General features: G+C 37.3%; 1 protein-coding gene across 1 annotated transcript in view; it reads left to right on the forward strand.

Moving 5' to 3' along the window:
* CERK (ceramide kinase) overlaps positions 1-22,275 on the forward strand; it is a 51,043-nt gene extending 28,768 nt beyond the window's left edge. The window contains exons 7-13 of the mRNA XM_009883221.1: positions 8,844-8,941; positions 10,646-10,798; positions 11,445-11,550; positions 14,243-14,313; positions 19,199-19,401; positions 20,896-21,104; positions 22,051-22,275. Coding sequence (XP_009881523.1) covers positions 8,844-8,941; positions 10,646-10,798; positions 11,445-11,550; positions 14,243-14,313; positions 19,199-19,401; positions 20,896-21,104; positions 22,051-22,150 — 940 coding nt within the window. The 3' untranslated portion in view covers positions 22,151-22,275. The remainder of the gene's footprint in view (positions 1-8,843; positions 8,942-10,645; positions 10,799-11,444; positions 11,551-14,242; positions 14,314-19,198; positions 19,402-20,895; positions 21,105-22,050) is intronic.
* Positions 22,276-23,445: the final 1,170 nt, after the last annotated feature.

Raw genomic sequence — 23,445 nt, forward strand, 5'->3', positions numbered from 1 at the left:
TCATTCATTCTTGAAATTTCTTCTTATTCATAACTCCTTGAATTTAGGCCTAAGTGTAAGATAAGAGCAGTGATATTGCGTAAAGACACCTAGCTAAAACTGTTTGTATCCTGGTATAATTATTGATCACGTTCAATTTTATTTGTGAAAGGTATTTTGTACAGGAAATCAAACCTTAATGTGCAACTTTAGAATTTAATTACTACTACTTTTTTTTTGTGGCTTATTGTGTGTTAATACAAGATAAGATGTTAAGAGTAATACCTTTGTCCATCTCAACACATTGAGTGAAATTTACTGAACAGAGACGTACCTGATAAATATTTTCCTGGTCCCAAGTGCTCCACCAATTTAGTTAGAATTGTAATGAGAATGTCCCACTGGTCTGGCAAACTCCGAACAAATGTTAAAATTTCTTTTTTCCTTTTTCTCCCCCTTCCGTCCCCTAGTTATCATCACAGAAAGCAACTACAGCTGAGGAACAGTTCTCGGGTTCCAGACCAAGTTGCAGTTTCTGCCCCTTCTTATAGTTGCTATACCTTCACAGTTCTTAATGTCAGCCACTTTTTCAGGCAATCCTGACTACTGTCATTGAGAGGCATTCTTGGAGTTCAGGTCTTTGGTGATAAACTTACTTTTTGTTTTTATTGACCATAGGCACTATTGGGATTAATCTTGCTGTTAAATCTAGTGTCTCAGGTGTTACCTCACCCTGCCCAGTTGGTCCCCAAGATCCCTTCAAAAGTGGACTTCCAAGATGACTGTCTTCCAGGGCTGGATTCAGTGTTGCAACTCTTTAGCATCTTCAATTTTGAGGACTCAGTGGAAAGACAAATGGACAGTTCAGTGTCTTTTCTGTGTTGTTCTCTCTCTCTTTTTTTTTTTTTTTTTTTTTCCCTTGATGGATGCTTGAGATTTGAATTAAAGAACTGGGATATGAAATAAACATTATGAGCTTCTGACTAGAACTGAAACACAGACTTTGAGAAAACTTAGCACAATTTATAAAAATACACCAAGTGAAATAGTATGTATGTACTCTCAACCTTTAGGTGACTAATTTTATACTCATTATGTCTTTGTGGAGAATGTATCCAAATCCAACTGGTCTGAATTCTTGCTTGGAAGAAGCTTAACCCTTTCTGCTTGCAGAACAATAAGGGTTAGTTACCTAAAAGTTGTAATGTCAATGTCCCCTTATGGTTTTTCATTCTCCTCATTAGCTAGCACACTAAGGGTTCTATATAACAGAATTACTATATTTAAGTATATTCTGATTTTATTTGTTAAAACTTAGTATTAAAATCAGTTTGTATAATAAACTTAACAAGAATAGAACTTGAAGTGCTCCACCCTTCATTTCCCTTATTTGAGCAAATTTCTTGGACTAAAGTTTTTTGCTTACATGGTTGCTTTCAGAAGATTTTGCCTACTGGTGATGTTAGTGACCATAAGAAGATACAAATTAAAAAACATAACCTTAATATTAAGAGCTATTTCTTTGTCCTTAGGAAATTAACTATAACTGTGTTAAAATTGAAAGATTGACCTTGCTTTTTCAGCAACTTCTTAATGCATTTTTTCCAATTGCAACCAAAAAGTATGATCTTCACTGATATTTTAATATTGCTAAAGTATCAGGTCACTTTCTTCTCTTATATACTTTAGTGTTTTGTTTGTTGTGTTTTGTCCATTGTAGCTGTTTACTGTTTGAATGTATGCTGCATGCTCTATTCCTTAAACTAACATGAGCCTTGTACTATGATTCAGATATTTTCACCAAGCCGTTATTTAGATCCCCCAAAAATTACTTATAATGGTGTATAAGGAAGCTGGCCTTGAAGTGCTATTAATTAAGGTTTTGGAACTACAGAAGATAATAAATATTTTGATCTATTTGTATATCGTACAGTATTTGAAATGATCCATTACTGAAAATACGGGAAAGTGCTCATTTACTGAAAAAGGGAGTCAAATCACTGAACAAATCTTAACCCTTTCTTGACACATACAGCCATCACAGGGACCTTAGGTGAAGCTGTTCTCTGACCTCAGTGGATCTCCCTAGTTCCCAGACCAAGTGCAAGATACCTGTTCCAAAATAAGTGAGATCCTTAAAAAGAATTTATTTAAACTAAACTGACAGTCCTAAAATACAGCAAGTCAAAAGGAATAATGAAATACAAATCATGCATCTAGAAAAGCTTCATCCATGATGCTCTTTTTAGTTCTTTGTAACCAATGTTTTTCTTAAAATCCTAAGAACTCATTAATAAATATTGAAAACAAACACTACCCATAGTTTGGAGATTAAGCTCTAAAGCTTTATTTGTTTTGTGATACGTGGAGACACTTCACTCAATGAGGGCAGGAGCCTGGGGTAAGGTGACACTGAAGCAGTGTTTTTGCCTTTTTGATCATTTAGTTCCTAATGTCAAGCTGTGTTTACAGAAAGGTGGCAGGTTGTGGTTTGTGGTTGTGATTAAACACTGTCTGTATTCAAACTAACACTCAAATCAGCAGACTTAATCGTTGCTTGGAAACTGTCAAATGGTACAAAGTTTTGAAACTACAAATGAAGGTGATTTAATGCTAAAACACTCATATCTATGACTGCTTTTTGATTAATTAGCTTTATTTCATAGGCAGAATCCCATGGTACAGGCTCTTTTTTTTTAATGTTGGATGCTACTTGTAAATCATGATTCTAACTTCCTGGAGCAAGCCCCTGCTTGGCCCCTTTTTTTTCTGACGTGTCTGTTTCCAGACAGTGTCTTTCTTTAGTGTGTCTTCTGGTTAACAAATGTCATTTATTCTTATGCTTTATGGTACATTTTTATGAAATAACTTGTGTTTTTATTGACATGAATAAAGGCTTCTACTCAAATGGCAGTTTTAATTTCTGAGTTTCTCTTAGTTGCAACCATTCTTCAAATCTGCCGGTGTAAATTGACTGAATGCTGTTGTAAACAGACTTGCTGTTAAGAGTACTTAGAGGTTCTAGGAACCTGACAAAGTTTTGTACTGCGATGTGGTAACTACAAGTCAGTGCACCTACTAAAACTTCTGTTTAGTTATTACTTTCTCCTACTGCCATCTTAGCCTTAAAAGCACATTCAGCCATGGTTTCTCACTGCATTCAGAGTGGTGGTATGCCTCCACAGAACTTAAAAACAAACAATCATTTCTCTTACAACACGTGGCACTGAGGTTTTGTCCACGTGTTTTAGTATTAAAATTATTCCCTCCAGAGTAAGCCAAAATAATTTATTCTTCTTACTAATCCTGGCATGGAACAGGAGACAAAGCTGTCAGCTACTGTCGGAGGACTCTTTAGTAGAAGAGAACAGATTAGATTAAATACTCTTAAGATCTCAGCAGGTAGAAAAAAAAATCCTACTTCACTCTGTCCTGTGGCTTAATATTAATGTACGTATTCTTCCAAAAACCAAGTCTGCCAGCCTACCGGGGGGATAGGGGAAAAATGTTCCAAGCACTAGGTATGATTGGGTAAAGTGTAGATGCAAAGTGTTAATTACTTTAGTAATTTAGGCTTCTAGTGTATCCAGATACATTTCACTTTTGTTGTCGTCAAGGTGTGAATTCTGTAACGTCTAGGACTGAAGCACACAGTGTGATTATAATCAGCATGTCGATGTGTAGCTGTAGAAGTTAAGAATGCTAAAGACAGTACAGGCTTCTTATGTGAAAGTAATATAGAAAAACGGTGGAGGATTCATTCACAAACTTAAATAGATGCAAGTAAAATCATGAAGCGTGACTGGACTCTTATACTACTGTCATCTAGGCTGTAAAATTTCTCGTCGAAAATGTGTTAAAGCATAGCATAAAAAGCTGTCTAATTCTTTTTTTAAATGACTCCCAGTGATGTGCCCACAGCCTTCTCTGTTACAACATTTGTAATATTTAATGATCTTTGCAGTTTAGTTAGTATCTCATTTCAAGGTTCAGTATGTCCAGTTTGAAATCTGAAGTGCAATGTTGTGTTCCTACTTCAGCTTTTTAAATTCATTATATTTCTGGAAATGACAGTTTTAGAGCTAAGTACTGCATTTAATATGGTGGGGCTGTTATGAAGACAACCAAGTCAAGATTACTTTTCTCTGTGACGTTAACTTTATCCCTTAAATTTGCCATTATTGTATTAATCCATTTTTGTTGTACTGTGCTACTGAACTTCTGCTGAAGTAATTATCTCCCCAAAAAACCTAGAACAAAGTCCTTCTGAACTGTTCATTTTAAAGCCAGGCTGACATTCTGCATATGTTAAACTTGATTTCTTGGTTTCTGGGTGCAGAAAGGAAGATGTATAAAACTTTGAGTAGGAACATGGCTGTATGCCCAGGCCATTCTGTAACAGTAGCTTCTCCCCTTACTTTTGTATTGTGTCAGATCCTTGTCACTGGAAAATCACTTCCCATAAAAGTCGCCATCTAGATTTTTCAAAATACTAAATGCTGCTTTGCCAAGAGCATGCAGTTACTCTGTCATTAGCCTGGCTCACCTGGTATTTTGTCTATGAGGTGAATGCATGGATTGTGACCTCACAAAAATACTACAAATGTATGGGAACCCCATTAAAGTTGTTACTCTACCTCTTTGCAGCGCAGAATCCCGTTGCCGTGCTAATTTGTCTATGGGGATTCTGTGTATGCTGTGGGAGCACCTGCTCCTGTCAAGGGTGTCTCATGTGGAGCAACGCTCATGAGCACTAAGAGTATTTCTATTTCTTTATTAAGCTCACTCTTTTTTATAGGATTAACATCTAGCTGACTGTTGCTTCTGTCATCTGCTTAGTTTATTACGTCTAGTTCTTTGGAATTTTTTTTTGTTTTCCATCAATGAAAGCACGAAAATCAATACTTGTAGCCCACAGCATGTGTGTTTTGGTTTAAGAAAACTTAGTTGTAAGTTAGTAGTCTAATCATTTTTCAGATTATTTATTCTAGCACTTTGATTATTTTTTTGTTTGTTTCACAGAATCAAAGGCATGAACTCTTCCATACAACCAGTAAATCATCTGGTTTTGCTTATTGCTGTGGTGGTTCTATGACCAATTTAAAGCCTGTGAGGTGGTGTCTGAGCACCTGTCTGCGTGACTTGTCTACTCACAAATACTCAGCAATATTTGCATGCAAAGGGGAAATCTGGTGATTTAGCTGTACTGTATTCTATGTAGTGCAGTCTATCACTTTGGTTTCTTTAATCTTGCTTTAGCAAAAATGTTTTATGGGGAGTACATACTCTTTAATATTGTAAATACATATCTTGATCATTTCTTCTTGTGATTAATTAAAAGGAAGGATTTCCTTGATAATTTTTAAATCTATTTTTTAAATTGCAGTGTTTAAATTTGGGGAGAGAAAGAAAGTAGAAGAACTTGCCTATATAACAACTACAGGGCTGTATGATACCTCCTGATAACAGACAGACTTTGGGGAAAATGAGTAATGAAACAGGGCTGTAGTGTACATAATAATGTGGTAAAGATTCAAAGTAATTATACTTATTTTAACAAACCCTAGTTGAAGTGTCCTTTACACGCTTCACATTTTCAGTGGACTCTTAAAATATCTGGGATGGGAATTTTCTTTAGCTGGGAGATTTCGGGCAGTTAGTTTGGGATTCGGCTGTCTACATATGGTGGTATGGTGCCACCATCGTTGAAATGTACTAGCCCTATGCAAGACAACCGCTGTACTGGAGTAGCAATTGGAAGCCAAGCAGAGTAGTCTGCAGCACTTGAACACTGCTGGTTGGTATCATTTTAGGTAACGGAGTTACTCTCCTTAGGGTGAGTTTCAATTTGAAATTGATACTCAGATTTTCATGCTGACATTTAGGTGTCTGCAGGGGGGATGGGCATCTAAACTCATGTTATAGCCGGGGACGCCTGGTCAATATGGTCGGTAGAGCCTGTAGATCTTGTGTTGCATCTGCCCATCTTGTGCAGATGTCTTGTTTCCTAAGGCCCTTCAACTGGGGCCTGCGCGTGAGTACCTTGGATCAGGCTCAAGCTGCTGTCAGCTGTCCTGACAAGATCTCCTTGACCAGAATGGAAGCTTTGACATAGTCTGCAGTGTTACATGTACATTCTAGGTATCTTAACCTGAAACTTAGTCGTTCCCCAGCATGCTGATTTTCTTCTCTTCTAGCACACCAGTGCAACAATTAGTTTCCACACTGATGATCTTTCTTTTTTAATGAATTAGGGCTCAGTTAACAAGCAGCCCAACTACTTTCTTCGCATTTCCTTGTGGTTCTGTGCAACCCATAAAAACCTCATTTATTTTCCTTCACTCCATTAGGCCATTGCCCTTAAAAATCCCCAAACAAAATCTGGCAGAGTATGTGTATAATTTTTCTGTTGGTTTAACCAGAACAAACAACATCCGTCACTTAACACTAGTCAAGAGTCGTGCTCTGTGAAAGCTTCTTGCCCAAATTGAGTGCTCTGGCAATCCAAAGCTATTAATAAAGGGCTATTAGTCAAGCTATATTTACGTTCTACTCCTGCTTTCCATATCACATTCACACTGATGAAATAAGCCAGATTGCGGTGGGGTTTGCATTGTGCATCTACTGAGGGTGCTGTTTCAGCAGTAGTAGATTCCAAATCTAGTCAAGGCCCACCTAATGGTCTAGAATTCCCGTTTGGTTAGGAAATATTCAGAGAGATTCAAATCCTTAGACATAATGAACACTTTTGTGACATTTAAGCTAGTACCATTAGGTTCATGGTTGGTGTGGTGTTATGACCAATTATATTCTCTTGGAATGTACGTAAGGAATGATACCGGTTTTGTTGCTCCATACTGCTGGCTCTGAGAGGAAAAAAAAAATGGTATCTTACTGTTAGCAGTTGGTACTCTGCTGGCACGTCTGAGAAAGAGGGATGATTTGGCAGTTGGTAAATGCTGTTGGTGTCTTCCCCAGACTCCCAATTTAGAATCTCAGAATTAATTTCAGAATTCAGCTTTAATTTTAGCCCTCCCTTGCTAGTTAATGAATAGAGATGAAAATAAGTTCTATAGAATTTCCCAACAGATAAATTCAGCTTTTAATTGAGTACAGAAGAGCACAGGGAGATAAGCCTTTGGTGTTATAATGTAGCTTGCTTGACTGCCTCTCTTCTCCTCCCACCTATAGTGTAAGACTACTTGGAAACTCTGTTTACATCAAAACAAATGTGACTAAAGTAATTCTAGCTGCAGAATGCAAACAGATCTTGAAGAAATGAGAAAGGCTGGACGAAATGTTAGGCTTGTACGTTCAGCAGTAAATGTTCAGGTCAGGTCTTCTAGTGACTATTTGTTTATTTTTCTTTTCAAAAATAGTGAGCATTTTCTTTCCTGCCTAAATGAAATTCATGAGTGTAGGAGACAAAATGAAAATGAAAAAATTGGCAGTAAAGCATAGCTTCAGTATCTGGACTCTGCTTAATATGTTCTGCTATAAAACTCCAAATGTGGCACGATAACGTCATCTGTGTACTTTGTCTGTTACAATACTGAGAGAAATTGGAGTCCCATTTCCTGTGCAATGGCATATACTTGGCACAGTCTTGAACCTCAGCATTGCAGAGAGATATCTCTCTGGTCAGACTGTTTCTTTTATTCTGCAGTTCTGTTATATTCTCTTTAATTGGCTGCTGCAGCTGCTTCTCGTTCACGGTGGCAGGCTTCTGCATAGCGTTGGCTTGATAGAAGCTTCTCTCTCGCCCTGGCTGGCGGGGGAAGTGGTGTCCATCTCCTGAGGAGTCAGTTGGAGGGGAAAGGATTTTCTTTGCTCCTATTGCAAACTATATATGCCTTGACTGATTTCAAATTTGGAAATAACCAGAAGCAGATCTTCAAATAGTGATTGCTTATTCCTCCATTTTTAGTTTTCTATTTCAATTTGATTAGGTCTCAGAAATGAAGTGCTCTGTACCTGAGCTGCTCTACACCTAGAGTATTGGTAGCAAATCTGGAAACATATATGTGGACCAAGTAATTTTTTGGTTTCAGATTTCCAGCCTTGACTGTAAAGGAGTTCCTTTTCAGGGAAGGGATGGGGAGAAACTAAAAGATAAATTTGGAGTGCTGCAACAAAAATGCTTTGGTATGTCTGGCCCTGACTTCCAAGTCCCTGCAGCAGGGTAAAAATCAGAACCCTGCATTAGGCTCTTAGATTGGTTTTTATAAGGATCAGGGAGAATTGTCTGTCCCTAAACAGCACCTAAAATCCTGAGCAGACATACTGATGGAGCAGTGGCCTGAAGGTAGTTAGTAACAGAGACAGAATATAGACAAAACTTAAAGCTTCCCCCCTTTCTTCTGGTAGGTATTTTGCTCAAGACTGTAAAGGCACATCTCTATCCACTTTGCTCCCCTATCTATAAATAGTTATATATATAATATAAATTCCTGAAAGCAACTGTTTGCTAATTTTCAAATAGTAGAACTAAGCAGGATTTTCTGGTTCAAGATGCAGCTGGAGGAGGAGGGGGTGTTGACAGCCTGGAATTTAGATCACTTTCCCAAAAAACTGATTCATGTAAAAGCTGTAATGTAATCCTGAAATTTTTCATGTGAATTAACTTGCTTTCCTTTACTAAGTGCTATGTATTTATTGCTTATATAGTGAAAATCTTTGTGCTTTGCATGGAAAGAAATAAATCCTGCTCATTGAGGGGGAAAAAAAGTTTCAATTTAAATCATAATATTTGTATCCTTGTATTTACTCTGTTCCATAAAATAGAAAGGGGCAAGCCAAAGGAACATAATGTTTTTATTTGGAGGACCATGCCAATAATACTTGTTCTGAAAAGATATGAATTAATCTCTGATTTTTTATTTTTCAGGATCAACAGATTGCATATGCTATTCAACTGTTGGCATTTCTGATCCAGTAACATCAGCTCTTCATATTATTGTAGGTGGGTGGTCAAAGTTCAATGTTCTGGTATGAAAACAATTAAAATAGCCAGAAACAGTAGTTTCATTTAGTTCTTTCTAGATGTCTGTGAAATATAATTTGAACACAATGGCTGAGTTGAAATACAAAGTTTTTGTCTGGGATTTAAGTCTCTGATTTGAAACACAGAAGGTTAAAAATTAATTGCTTTCTCTACTGTAATTCGTTGCTTTCAAGGGATCATAACATTTTGAAGCTCTATATCTGGTACTTAAGTTTTCATGCATTCTGGCATGCTTTTGAAAATAGCAGTAAAATACAGTGAGCAGTGTAAGTTGATGGCATCTCTCTTTCTTAGAGAAAACTATGACAAGTGCATGTACACTTGAATAGTAGTATTTTGTACTAGTTGCCCAATTATCCTGTGCTTCCATGCCAAGTTAAAAGTATGGCTTCTGCTTGACTGGAATTAGCTGATACTTACCAATTTTTACAATCTGTAAGTCATAGATTTGAAGAGAAACTAGGGAGGAAAACAACTACTCTTCAATAAATGTTTTTTGATATGTTGTCATCAGTAGGATGCTGACATTGCCACTTCTCAAAGTCCTCTAGTAATGGAGTCCCTGAGCTTCATGGGGGCTGAAGGAGACAGCTTGGCATATCCAGCACATTGTGATTTGTGATGCCCATCCTATCTGCTACGTACTGAAGAACTATAGTCACCCAGTTCTTAATACTGAATTTGAAAAATTGTGCAAGGCAGTCTTCAGTTGTAATGATGTTGTGTGAGCATAGAGGATAGCATTTCCAAACGATGATTATTTCATTATCGCTTTTTATTGAGTGCTTAACAGTTGCAGTTTTAGGAGCTGGTGTTGCAAAGATTTGCCCGTGGTTCTCTGTTACTAACCTATGGTGAAATCTGTTCAGCATAAGTAGAGTTTAGGCCATTAGACTAGGATTAGAGAGAGAGGTGGATTTACTATATCACAGATTTTTGCTGGATTATTAAATGTGCATATAGACACGTATATTTAGATTTTTCAGAGTGTTAATCACGAAAAGGAGTCTACACAGTAGCCTGTGGTGGAAGCATGAGAGACAATGGGCATAAATTGAAATAATAATAAAAAAAAAAGAAAATAACCAAACCAAACACAACACCAAAAAAGAAAAGAAACAAAACCACCTCCGCAAACCCCACCACTACTCTAAATCTTACACTGCCAGGACATCAGCAAGGTGGCTTGACTGGATAAGCTCTGAGTAACCTGATCTGACCTCATAGCTGAATCTACTTTAAGTGGTAGGTTTGATGAGAGACGTCCTAATGCCCCTTTCCAGCTGGAATTATCTTCTGTATGACGTATAGGATTAAGTAGCATCCGGTAGATGTACAGATGTTGCATTGATCTCTTCTATAACACCCTCTCCTATTGCTACATGGTAAATTAGTGTAAATTCTTCATTATATATTTTTAGTATACCAACCTTTCTTCTCACTTAGTGCTTATGCTTTTTAAGTATTCAATTACTATTAAAAATTATTTTACCCTTTCTGCATGTATAAGAAATATATATGGATGTATGACATATATGTTATGACATAAATACAACATTTGTTTTTCACTTTTAAAAAACTGGTAACTTTAAAGTTACTGTCATGTTTGCAGCTGCAAACAAAATAAGCCTTAATAGAACCTTGCACTTCTGATCTTCATAGGTGACTGTCAGCCTCTGGATGTCTCTTCTGTACATCATAACAACACATTTTTGAAGTACTATGTATCATTGCTGGGTTATGGTTTTTATGGAGATATATTAAAAGACAGTGAAAAGAAGCGGTGGATGGGTCCGATAAGATATGACTACTCAGGTAACTTGTGTAATTATCACGTTCTTTTGTCAGAATGTAAACATATTGAAGCAGTTGGTGTGCTCTCTCCAAATCAAACTTCTCTGAAGCTTTTAAACATCAGAGACAGACCGAACCTGCCTTTAAACTCATTGTAGTACAATTACATTTGATCACATTATGTAAAGCTCCGTAACTTGGGGAATAACATTAACAGTGTGCTCATTAAAGTTGTTGAATATATTTCACTTGGTGATAGCTGCCTAAAACGTAGTATCTTTTCTGTGCTCATCTGTTTGCTGTTCTTTTCAGTCAGTTAGCGAGAGATAGGCACTTCTTTTAGACATTCAGCTGATTGAATGAATTGCTAATTTGGTCCTTCTTCCAGCACTGATTATATATAGAGAAGAAGTAGTGTAGGCCAATTTTAAGCTTCAGCAGTGATGTACAGGTAAAATGTTTAGTTGACTTTTAAAGATGTCGAACAAAGTAATGTAACTATTGGCAAATGTTAAAAAGTTACGGGAGTGGTATTTCCTTGTCCTTTACAGTCTAAAACATGTTTTGCAAAAGATGGAAAGAGAGGAACAATCAAGGGATGTATGCAGAAGTGTTTGCAATGTGGACTTATAATGACTTAATGCTGCTTAATGCCTTTTTTATGTAGGCTTCAAGACTTTTCTTTCTCATCATTACTATGAAGGAACAATTTCTTTTCAACCAGCAAAACACACACTTGGATCTCCACGAGATAAAGATAGCTGCAGAGCAGGGTAGGCTAATGTTTCGCTCTGGATATTTGACATGAACTATTTTAAAAGGCTTGTACATAGAAGTCACAAAAATGTTGGTTTTAATATCAAAACAGTTACTCTGAAAGAGGCAAGCTTGTAAAAAAAGTTTATTGACTCATTAAAGAGAACACCTCATTTTATCAGGTCAGTAAACAAAAATGTAATAAAATTTTGTTAGCTGGTGACCCCCCCTCCCAGTTTTAAATTAAGCAAAGTATAACAGCACAGTACCTATTACACGATACTGAGGGTACTATGCTGTGTTACTGCTAATAAATGAAAAGTCTGGATGCCTCATGGCTTCTACAAATGGAAATAATTATTCAAAAATTCTCAAATGTTCACATTGTAATTGGATCTAGCAATTTTAGGGATTGTTTTAGTGCCATGACAACAGCTGGCACAGCTTGTTCTGAGGATAGGTCCTCTCAGAAATCAGTGTATTTAGCCTTTTTTTATAACTACTACTATGTTGTTTAAATTCTGTGTGATATTTTTCACTTGTTTCTCCAATCAGGGGGCCTACCTTAATCTCCAAGTGTTCCTTCCTTTCTCTTTGCTTTCACCTGCTTGAAGTTACGCACTGGTATTTATTATTATTATTATTCATATGTGAATCAGAGAATCATATATCTGTCAGAGATACAGCAGCTGTCACAGCAGCAAACAGCACAGCAGGATACAGAGGCACCAGAAACTACCTGAAACTTGAGACTGTGGAGTAGTAATAGTGCTGTGACAAGCTATGGATCATGGTCTCCAGTACTAGCTGGAGCAACTATCCTGGTCCATCAGGTGCTTTGATGTAGGGGAAGCTCCAGAGGGAGAAAGCTGTCCTCTGGGTCTCAGTCAGGGAGTAGAGTGCCTGATGCCTCTTCGGGGATTTTATACATCCTGATAATTGCCCTTTCAGGGCAGTAGGGCTGGGCACAAGCAATTCAGGAGAATCCTGGAGTGTGGTGATGACAGTGATCGTGCAGGTGATTGGCAGGCTGACTAGGAGAAATGCTCTGCTGGACTTGTTACAGAAGAGGAAAGTGGGGGATGTGACGGGTGAGGGCAGTCTTGGCAGCAGTGACTGTGAGATTATAGAGTTTTAAATCCTGAGAGAAGTAAGCAAGGCAAGAAGTTGAATTGCAACTCTGAACTTTTGGAGAGCAGATTTTGGTTTATTCAGGAATCTTGGCAAGATTCCAGGGGAGACTGCCCTGGAGGACAAAGTGGCCCAGGATAGTTGGTTGGTACCTCCTCAAAGCACAATAACAGTGCATTCTGATATCCAGAAACTTGAGTAAGCATGATAGAATACCCAAGTGGATGACCAAGAATCTGAGAGGTAAAGAGAAGGTGGCAGTGGAATGGGTTACTTTGGAAGAACACAGAGACATGGTCGAGACATGCAGGGATGGAACTGAGAAAGCCAAAGCTCAGGTGGAGTTGAAGTCAGTGAGGAATTTGAAGGATGTTACTTCTTACCAAAGGGATTATGGAAGTATACCAGTTACAACAAAAGGCTAAAACTGTGGGTCTGCTGCTTAGTGCTTTGGGGAACCTACTGACAAAAGATATGGAAAAGGCTGGAAAATGACTCCTTTGCCCCAGTTTTCACTGATGTAGTGTTCCCCCAGGCCTGTGGATGAGGGGGAAACAGTGGGTGTTATGTACCTTGAATTTAGCAAGGTCTTTGGTATTGTTTCCTGTAGTATTCTTAAAAGCAAATTGATGAGGTGTGGACTAGTAAGTGGACGGGTGGAAAACTGGCCAGACTACCTGGAAGGGTTGTGAGTAAGTCCATCCTGCAGACAGTTACTAATGGTATCCCTCAGGGATCAATAGCAGGGCTAATACATCTTTATTAATGACTGGGACAGTGGCAGAGAGTGCACTCTCAGCAGTTTTATGGATGATATCAGATTGGGAGGCAATCGTTTACATGTTGAAAGTCGAGGCTGCGATTCAGAGGGACCTTGGTGAGCTGAAGAAATGGCTGATAGGAACCTCCTGAAGTTCAGGAGAGGCAACCATTGTGTACCTGGGGTGGAATAGTCCTGTGCAACAGTACTGACTGGGCACTGACTGGAAGGCAGCTCTGCCGACAGGAACTTTAGGATCCTGGGGGACAACAGCTGTACCTAAGTCAGTAGTGTGTCCTTGCAGCAAGGAAGGCCAACCATATATTGGGCTTTCTAAGCAAAAGAGAAGCCAACAGGTCAGGAGAGGTGATTCTTCCCCTGTACTCTGCACTTCAGAGATGAAGGACTGGTTCTGGTATGTCAATGTCTTTCACCGTTACAGCAGTCAAATATTGGAACAGGTTGCCCAGAGGTCTTGTGGACTCTACCCTTGCAGATATTCAGAACGTGATTGAACAAGACACTGATCCTCTAAGACCTGCTTTGAGCAGCGGTTTGGACCACATCAGAGGTCCCTTCCAACCTGTATGATCTTATGGCTCTGTAATGCTGCTATTTTTGACATCCCGTAATCTTCAGCACTGTACTTAAGTAACTGTACTGCCTGCAGGGCTATCATGATTCATGCCACGTCAGGGTTGCCAGTGCCATGCTGCATCTTGTGGTGGAGTAAGGTCCTATAATGATGGGGTAAACCAAAAATGTTAAACTGAATAATAGTTTTGTTTTCAGGAACTGAATGGTATTTCTGTTTTCAGATGTTACATTTGCAAGAAAACTGAGCAACAGCTGGCAGAACAGCACAAGGAATGTGGATTAAAACGTGAAGGTAATTTGTCATAAAAAGTAAGATGGTGTAGTAATATACAAAATACTATTTTTCAGAATATATCAGGTCAAATGTTTGTGTTTTGTTTTTTTAAAACATGCGAGATACTAGATAATCCATAATTTCTTTAATTTTAAGGAAAATACATGTAAATATGTGAAAAATATGTAAGGTATCTCCTCCACCCAAACCTCAGAAAATTCTGATAAAATTATACTAATTACATGTATATTTCAATGTGTTGGGTTTCTTTCCTTTAAAAAAAGATATATTTTGTGAGCTGGGACTCTATTCTTTTTGTAAGAAGGACTTAACTGATAAACTGTGAGGCAGTATAGAAGGAAGCAGTTCATTAAGATAACTTTTAGAATAGATCTGGATTAAAAATTTCTGTTTCTTAGCACAAAAGTCACCCAATGTAAAGCTGTTTATTAAATAAATGTGAGGCAGTGAACTTGGACAACTATTAACTGGTCTAGTGGACTGTCCTGGTTTCAGCTGGGATAGTTAATTTTCTTCCTAGTAGCTGCTGTGTTTTGGATTTAGTATGAGGATAATGTTGATAATAAATATTTTTTTAGTTGTTGCTGAGTAATGTTTATATTAAGTCAAGGGCTTTTTCACCTTCCCATAGAAGCTGAAAGGGAGCATAGACAGGACAAGCTGCCAAAAGGATTTTCCGTGCCATAGACATCATGCTCGGTATATAAATGAAGGGGGGGGGAAATCCACAATCGCTGCTCAGGACGGGCCGGGCAGTTGATCTTCGTGTGGTGAGAGTAATTGTACTGCATCACTGATTTTGTATATTCTTTTACCATTATTATTATTATTCTCTCTACTGTTGTATTAAACTGTCTTTATCTCAGCCCACGAGTTTTTTTCTTTTTTTTTTTTTTTCCTCTCTCTACTCCCTAGCCTATTGCCGGGCGGGGGGAGGATGTGAGTGAACAGCTGCGTGGTCCTACTTGCCGGCTGGGGTTAAACCATGAGCTTGAGTATTTCTGTACAGTACCCCACCAGTGCTCAGTAAAAACAATAAATAAGATTTCTCTAGTTACGCTATCCTTACTCTCTTTTTTCCCCCCATTCCAACTCCTGTGCACACTTCCATGGATTTTTCTATGGGCATAACTTTTTCTTCCTTTTGTTAAAACAACTGTTAATATATTGAATTCTGTGCAGTCATCCTCCTAGCTGTATCTCTTTATGTCTGACTACTATGTCCTAATGGGAAGCACTGGTATTGATAGACTTGTGGATTTGCTGGAGTAGCATATGCAGATTCAGTTGACTGAGTTTCGCCTCTGATCTCAGTTCATCAGCTTGGATAAACCCCTCTTAAACTGTAAGCAGCCTTCCTACTGGTGCTTGATTCTGCTTTTACTTTTTTTACTCTTTTTCCTTGTAAAGCCTGGTGCAAAAAACTGTAATTTTCTTGACATAAACATCGGTCCTTATGACCTAGATTATTTTATAATTACAGTTATTTTGCACAGTATCTGTGCTAGGTTCTAGCCATTTGTTAGCAAAAAGAGTATCGTCATACTATAGAAATTCATTGGTAGCATAAAGTCTGTATATATACTTCTATGCCAATTTGAATTCCTGTTACACGTGCTTCTCTATAGTGCTTTCATCCCAGCTACTGTTTTCAGATCTGTGATATAGTCAACAGATGGCCAGATTGGAGTATTTCTTGAGTTGTTTTAATTTATGCCCAGATTCAGCTAAAGAAATTGCTTTACATAATATTTTCTTTGGAGCTAAATCTGATAGCTAAATCTGTCTTTCTGAGAAATAACTAGTTATAAATTGCCAACGTTTTTTCTTTTGTTTGTGGGGGTTTTTTTGTTTGGTATTTTTTGTTTGGTTTTTTTTGCATTTTGGTGGGGTTTGGGGTTTTTCGTTGTTGTTGCTTTTTAAATCTGCCATTTTGTTAGCTTTGATCCAGCAAAGGAGCAAAGGTAGAAGAAAGTTACAGATTAGTGAGCAATCAAGACTGCTTTAGCCAGCATTGCACAAGACATTAAGCAACTGATTATGTAGGATATTGTTTACTTAAATCCATTTTACTTCTGGCAGCTGGCTTTCTTTGCAGTCCAATCTCTTCTCTGTGCAGCACTGGTAAGCAAAGAATAACATCAGCTACTCTCGATTTGCAATAAAAAGGACTACTTTAAATCGCCACCTCAGATAAGGTTTTTACTCGGCAAAGTGTATTGGCTGACCCCTTCATTGTGCCTGCTTGGGTTGTGTACAGTTCAGATAAGTTTAGAAGGATGTTTGCACTGACTGTCACTGAACATATTTCTCTGTATTGTGTGCAGAATTCTATGTGCGTGTGCTGACTAAACTCTGAATGTTGGTACTTTATGCTGATTTCAGCAACTTGCAGTATATGTACACAATAGACAGTTGACATGAGTGCAGTTTATGGTCTCCCTGCTTAAGTTTCCTCTATTGTACGAAAGATATTCTGGGCAAAGAATTTGTGCTATTACAGTGATGCACCCTGCAGAATGGTTATGAAAACAGTTGGTCATTTAAAATGTGATAAATACCCCGACTTTGTTCTTACTTGAACAGTGAAGCTTTTTTTGAGTAACATGCTGAAATGTATACTGAAGGGTACGTTTCAACCAGGTGAAAAGTCTGTTACAGTAACATATATACGCATTCTGCCTTAAGTAATGTGAGATTTATTACCGTGTGCGTACTTCTAAAGTTAACATGTATCTGGACACACTATAGACGTACTTATTAATGCCTCTCAGATAAAGAACAAAAGCATTTATCAGTAAATGGTGTTGTTTTCATTTTGTTGTTCGTGTTTCAGAAAACACCTGGGTTTTTTTTTTTGTTAGTAAGCACTTGTATAGTTCTGGACACGGAGTTTTCCAGTTCCGGTAGTTTTTTATGTTCTGTTCAGTTACTTTAATCTCAGAGTCGGGCCCTATCATTTGCCTGCAGCCTGAACACATTCATTCTGTAGTTTGACATTGAAGTCTTTCTCATCTCTCTTCAGATACACATTTTGAATGTGATGTAAATGATTTCTTTCTGTAATGTTCTGTTTGAAAGCAACATTAAAAGAACAACAGTAAAGCTAGCAATACTAAAACCATTCTGTCAAATGATTCAAAAATGTCAAATTTAAGAGCTGCATTTTTTCTTGTTATTACTGATTTGTTTATCAGGAGATAGAGAGGATAGTTTCGGTGGAAAAAGAATAAAGTTTTTAGTGTCCTTTGAGTCTTTTGTCACGTTATAATCCCACTCTATTTTTCCTGGAATTCTGTTTTTCTTGGTTCTGTTACTGAAGAGTGATCAGTAAGAAGTTCCAATGAATGAAAATTCAAGGAAGCAACAAAAGTTCAAAGAGCAAAGAACAAAACAGAACAGTTTCTAAACATTTTTTTTCTTTTTTTTTTTTTTCTTCTTTTTCTGATGTATAAAACTTGGAAGAGGTCAATTCAAAATGAGTGCATCATAGACTTTAGGTTCAAAATTGCCTAGACAATTGTAATGATTCTCTAAAGCAAATGTGAAGTTCCTAAAACTAAGACAGTAAAGAATATCAGAATTTCAAGACACTAAATATATAGCATAAATGTCATCTATAGTCCTATCAAAGAAGCATCTTGAAAATCACTGTAAGTTAACCAAAATGTGGGGAACTGTATGATGTTAGATTTCTAAGTCCATAGCAGTTAACGTGCCTCAAAACCTCTACCTTGCTGTGGTTTATGATCAAACTTTAACAAGCTTATATAAACAAACATGACCATTTTTTGTGCATTCCTTAATTTTAACCCCATCATCAACAATGGCACTTCACTCCTGAACTCTAGTTGTAGAACCACGTGTATCTCCATAGATTATTCCGCATTCATTACTCCTGTGGAGTTGTTCATTTGAAATATCTGAGTCTACTTATATTGGGAGGAGAAAAGGAGTATTATGGCTGTTTTATGGCTTACTCTTATTGTAGTGAGGAAGGCAATTATGTGTCATCTAAAATGCAAAGGTATTTTTTAATCTATTTTTATCCATATTCAAGAAAATACAGTTGAGATGACAACTGTGTGCAGTGCCTGCCAGTGTTTCTTTGTTTCAGAAAATTCCTTTGCTCTTGGTAGTATTGATGCCATCATACATTCAAACTCAGTCTAGGTGTAATCTCTAAGAGAACAGTTTCAGGTTGTTGAAAACAGACTTTTGTATTGTTTTCCAGAGATCTCTGATGATTTACACATAGGAAAGTTCAACTCTATTATAGTATTCATATTCAGACATTTTGGGGTGGCGGGGGTGGGGTTGGAAACAGATTCACGATCTGCTGCCTGCTGGTCCTTGCTGAACCCTGAGTCATCGCTTCCCTTTTTGTCTTCTTTTTTTTAAATACAATTTTTGTCATTGAGGCTGAAGAGGAATATTTATTTAGAAACCAAATTTTAAATCACTGTCTTTGCATCATTTTTATTTAAGGTTAACACACTGAAAAGCAAGGATAAAACTTTTTAAAAAGTTAGAAGTCCTCCTTAACTTTCACACTACAAGAGTTGTAACTTGCCTCTGTCTTTTCCCTGTCTGAGGCTTTGTGGGTTTATCCAAATAGCATTGATCCCGAATTTGACATGCATATGTCAGAAACGGTGAGCAGTTTTAGTAGATAATCTGTCTGTGAAGGGAGAAAGCAACTTTCTCTGTTAGTATATGAAAACCAGGGTTTTTTTTAATGCAGTTTATTTTAGATATGTATTGACAGCGCATGAATATGCCCAGTAAAATCTTTTAAGTTGCCAAGAAAGACTTCTTTTTAGTGCTCTTGTGAGTAGATCAAATAATAACCTATCTCCATGCCTTTATTGATGTGTTTCAGAAGATGAAGAATGGAAGGTTATTAAAGGGAAATTTCTAGCCATCAATGCAGTAAATATGAGCTGTGCCTGTACACGAAGTCCAAAAGGTCTTTCACCAGCAGCTCATTTGGCAGATGGCTCAGCTGACCTCATTCTAGTTCGTAAATGCTCCAGATTTGATTTTCTACGGTATCTTGTCAGACATACGAACCAAGATGATCAGGTGTGTATTCCCTTTGACAGTGTATTCTCCAGAGTCAGTCTGGAGTTGTAAATATCAATGTTCTTATGTGACAAAAAGAATGTCTACAAAGCAATTTTTTTTAAAAAAAAAAAAAGTTTATGCATTTTGGGTGACATAGTCTCAGCATGTGTACTATTAAAAAAAAATAAATCATCTTAGCTCAGTCAAGTCTTTGTCCATAACATTCTAACATAATTCCACTTCTGCTAATTGAATTGTTTCATAACATTTTCCATATATTTGCCGTTTGCACAATATTTAAAGTGATTTTATCACAACTGTGCCCCCATGTATTCATCATGAAAAACTGTTCACAGCAGTATAATGTAGCTAAGGTAGAAGATGTAGTGAAGAATAATAAATTACTTTTTGTAAACTGTATAAAAATGTGGTTTAAAAGAAAGTTACCAGAACTGCAGTTTGATTGTAAACTGCAGGCTTTTAGCACAGTTTTAATGCGTATATCTGACCAGGATCTGACCAGGATATGAGCTTTATGCATTCAGCTTCAAAATTATTCCTTGCACATGTTGTAGCTGTCAGGATAAACTACAAGGGAAGATCCATCACCGCTTTGGATTGTAGTATCTGTTGAAACCAGATGTATGGCTGTGAATACACACATTTAATATTTGTCACAACCTGATATTATTAACATGGTCTGGAAATTATCTGAACAATGGACTGATGTCATATCTAGTTATAAAAGCAATAATAAATCTCACTTTTTGATGATGCTGTTCTTCCTCCTTTGTAGAAGAATTAGTATAGATTCTCTTCCCAGTATTTCCTCATTACAATTTCCTGGGACATCATGTTTGTGTCTATATTCCTCCTTCCTGCAATTCTGAGTCTCCTCTTCTTCCCTTCACTTGTTCCCACTTGCTCTCACTGTTACCCTGATATTTTTGATTATTTGAAGCCTTCCCTGGCTGCCTTTCAGATTGGCTTCAACATGTATCAAGAGAGTACGTTCTGCTTAGGCTGGAGACGTGAGAGCATTCACGGGTGGCTCTGTGCAGCCATGAACGCCAGTTTTTGCAGCTAAGCTGTTTGGGCTAGCACGCTGCTTAGCGAGCCTCCTTGTATCCATGAGCCACTGCTTCCAAGTGTGGACTCTGACAGCTTCGCCCTTGGTTTATGATTAAAAGCCAAAGGAACTTAACACCTAGGAGGTCCCCTCAACTCTGATGCTTTTTGTGATTGCCACTGTGGTCGTTCCCCTCCCAGTGCTTCCCTGCTGTTTCTTTCTGGGACGTGTTGAAAAGTAAGGTTCCATTTTTGCTTTATTGTTTCTGGCTTGGGCAGTTTTTTAAAAACAATCACTCTATGCCTCAGGTAAGCTTCTCTAGAAAATTGGAGTGGACAAACTGTCTTGAATACAAAATGTTGCATGCTGAGTTGCTTCACACATCAAATGTATTTAACTAATTGTAATTGCTTGGTTTGATTCATATTTTTTTTTCTTTGTAGTTTGACTTCTCGTTTGTAGATGTTTATCGGGTGAAGGGTTTTCAATTTACATCAAAGCTTTCGGAAGACAACGAAAGCAATGTCACAGACATAGGAAAGAAACGTTTCGGCCAGTTCTGCAGAGATCATCCAGCCTGTTGCTGTAATATCACTAATAGCACCTGGAATTGTGATGGAGAAACTCTGGACAGTTCAACAATTGAAGTGAGGTAAGCATCGGGTTTTTTTCTCTCCATACACCAGAAAGCATTAAGCCTTTTCATTACTTTAAAGGTGCTCATAAAGACATCCCAGGAAGGTGCCTCCATATAGCGAATTTGAGTCTTCTGACAATAAACTTGATTTTATTTTTTTATTACTTTTTTGAGTCCTTTCCCGCGAATATTCCAACCATGTGTATTGTAAATGATCACTCTGACTGGGATAGATGGATGGCCCTACCTTTGAAGTCCTACTTACTTCTTAAGGACTGATACTATGTGCTTGAAGTGCTGAAGGTGAAGTTGGTGTTGGGAGGATTCTTTTGACATGAGTGGAGAACCTCATTACTCTCGGCACTAGCTTTTCCTATTGAACTTGAACTTAAGTAAGCATCTTTGACTTACAGAAATAGTGAATATGTCCCATGCTTTGTGTTTTTTGACACACAGCACGGTCTTGTCTCCAGCCTTGGCATATGGAGAAAGAGGTTTTCAGTTGTGCACATAATCAAATTAGAAGGGAATAGAGGTTTGTGAAATTTGAAGGGCTTTTTTCTTTTTTGTTTGAGGGGGTTTTGGGTTGATTGTTTTTGTTTGGTGTGTCTAGAACAAAGGGAACCAAAACAAATACAAAATATTTCCATGCAAGTGTGTTCCGTTAAAACATAACCACTTAGCAGTCCAAAGTGATTTTTATAAATATTGTATATTGTATATGACCAGCTCATCCAAGTGCCCTGTAGAACTTTGCGTAGGGGAAAGAGGATTAACTGGAGTGTTGGATACATGAAAGCATCCAGCCTTCTTTGCAGGGCAGGATTGTATCAAGAACAAGAGCACGGTTTCTGTAATCTGGAGCAAGGAAATTTATCCAACTGCTTGAAATTCAAGGCTTATTAGAATTAAATATGTAGTACCCGTTAATTTCATATGAATTGATTTCCATATTTTTCAGGGTTCACTGCCAGTTAATGAAACTGTTTGCAAGGGGAATCGAGGAGACCCATAAAGATGAAGCTGCCAACAGCCAGAGTAGCGTTGAACAATTACTATAGACATTGTTCCTCCAATGCGGAGAAGAAAAAATAAAAGCTCAAGGAAATTGAGTAAATATGCATTTTAGTCAAATTGACAAGTATTTTAAAATTTTAGATTTTTTTTTTATGGCTTCGGTTTAATTTTAGACATTGCGTTGTGTAATTTTTTTAAAAGCATTGTAATCATTAAAATGTATCTTGGAGCAATGTAATCTAAGTTATGTTAGAAAAGAGGACTGTCGTATATATATGTATTCACAATGACTGATAAATTCTCTGTGCTTCTCTAGAGAGCTAACTTAGCAGTTGTGTTGCAATAATACCTAAATGTTATAAAACATTGGACTTCCCATTGTCATCAAACTAAGATATCAAGACAAGATATTTTCAATGTCTGAGACATTTTCTGCTGGGAGCACTATCTAGTTGCATGTGGCTTAAATGCTGGACAAAAGTGTTGTCATTCACATCTTTTTTTTTTTTTTTTTTGAGTAAAATCTTTCATTTTGTAATTCTGACTATACCTTGCAACTTATCAATGCAATTCGAACACACATTCCTGGCTTTAAGTAATAACAATAAGAGTTTAGAAATACTTTGAAAAATAAAAGCACATCTGTATACAGATCATACCTTATCCTATATATTCTATTTATAAAGGCTTCCTTGCATGATGCTTTTTGGGATTATAAAGGGTTGTATGACTGTTTGGATGATACCACACTGCAACTGAAATGTCTTGCAAGCAACTGGCAGGAATACTTATAATACCAGGAAGGCACAGGCAAGGGAAAATATAAATATCTTCTGAAACACCAGCAAGTTTTAATTTTTTTAAAATATCTAAAATTAATATCTGAAAAGCTTCCTTCTTCAGTACACAATTCTTTGGAAATTCTATTACATACGTTAAAATGTCTGTGCAAAATAAGATGTTGGAATGTTATCTTTAAAAATATGATTTGATGGTTTAAAGTTTTTTAAATAATGTTTATTTAACTAAATATGAAACAAAATTTGTTTTGTGAAGTCAAGGGAAGAAACTGGCATCTGATAAATCATGAATTGACTGTGCTGCTTTGTTTTTCATAGCAAAAATCATTAGACTATTGTGTATGGCTATGGAGTGATTGTTTAAATTGTGTTCGGATTTGTGTATTGTGACACACACATGTTCTGTGTGTAGGCTTGGGACTGAATTTTGCTTTTTTCATACGGATTTATTCCTGTTTAAGGAACAGAAGTTAGCCCCTGCTCTCTTCTGTCTTTTCTTGAGTGTAAAACTCATTGCATCTGAGGGTTTCTTTCTGTCT

The sequence above is a fragment of the Charadrius vociferus genome, unplaced genomic scaffold (assembly GCF_000708025.1).
Source record: "Charadrius vociferus isolate BGI_N301 unplaced genomic scaffold, ASM70802v2 scaffold363, whole genome shotgun sequence".
NCBI lineage: Eukaryota > Metazoa > Chordata > Aves > Charadriiformes > Charadriidae > Charadrius > Charadrius vociferus.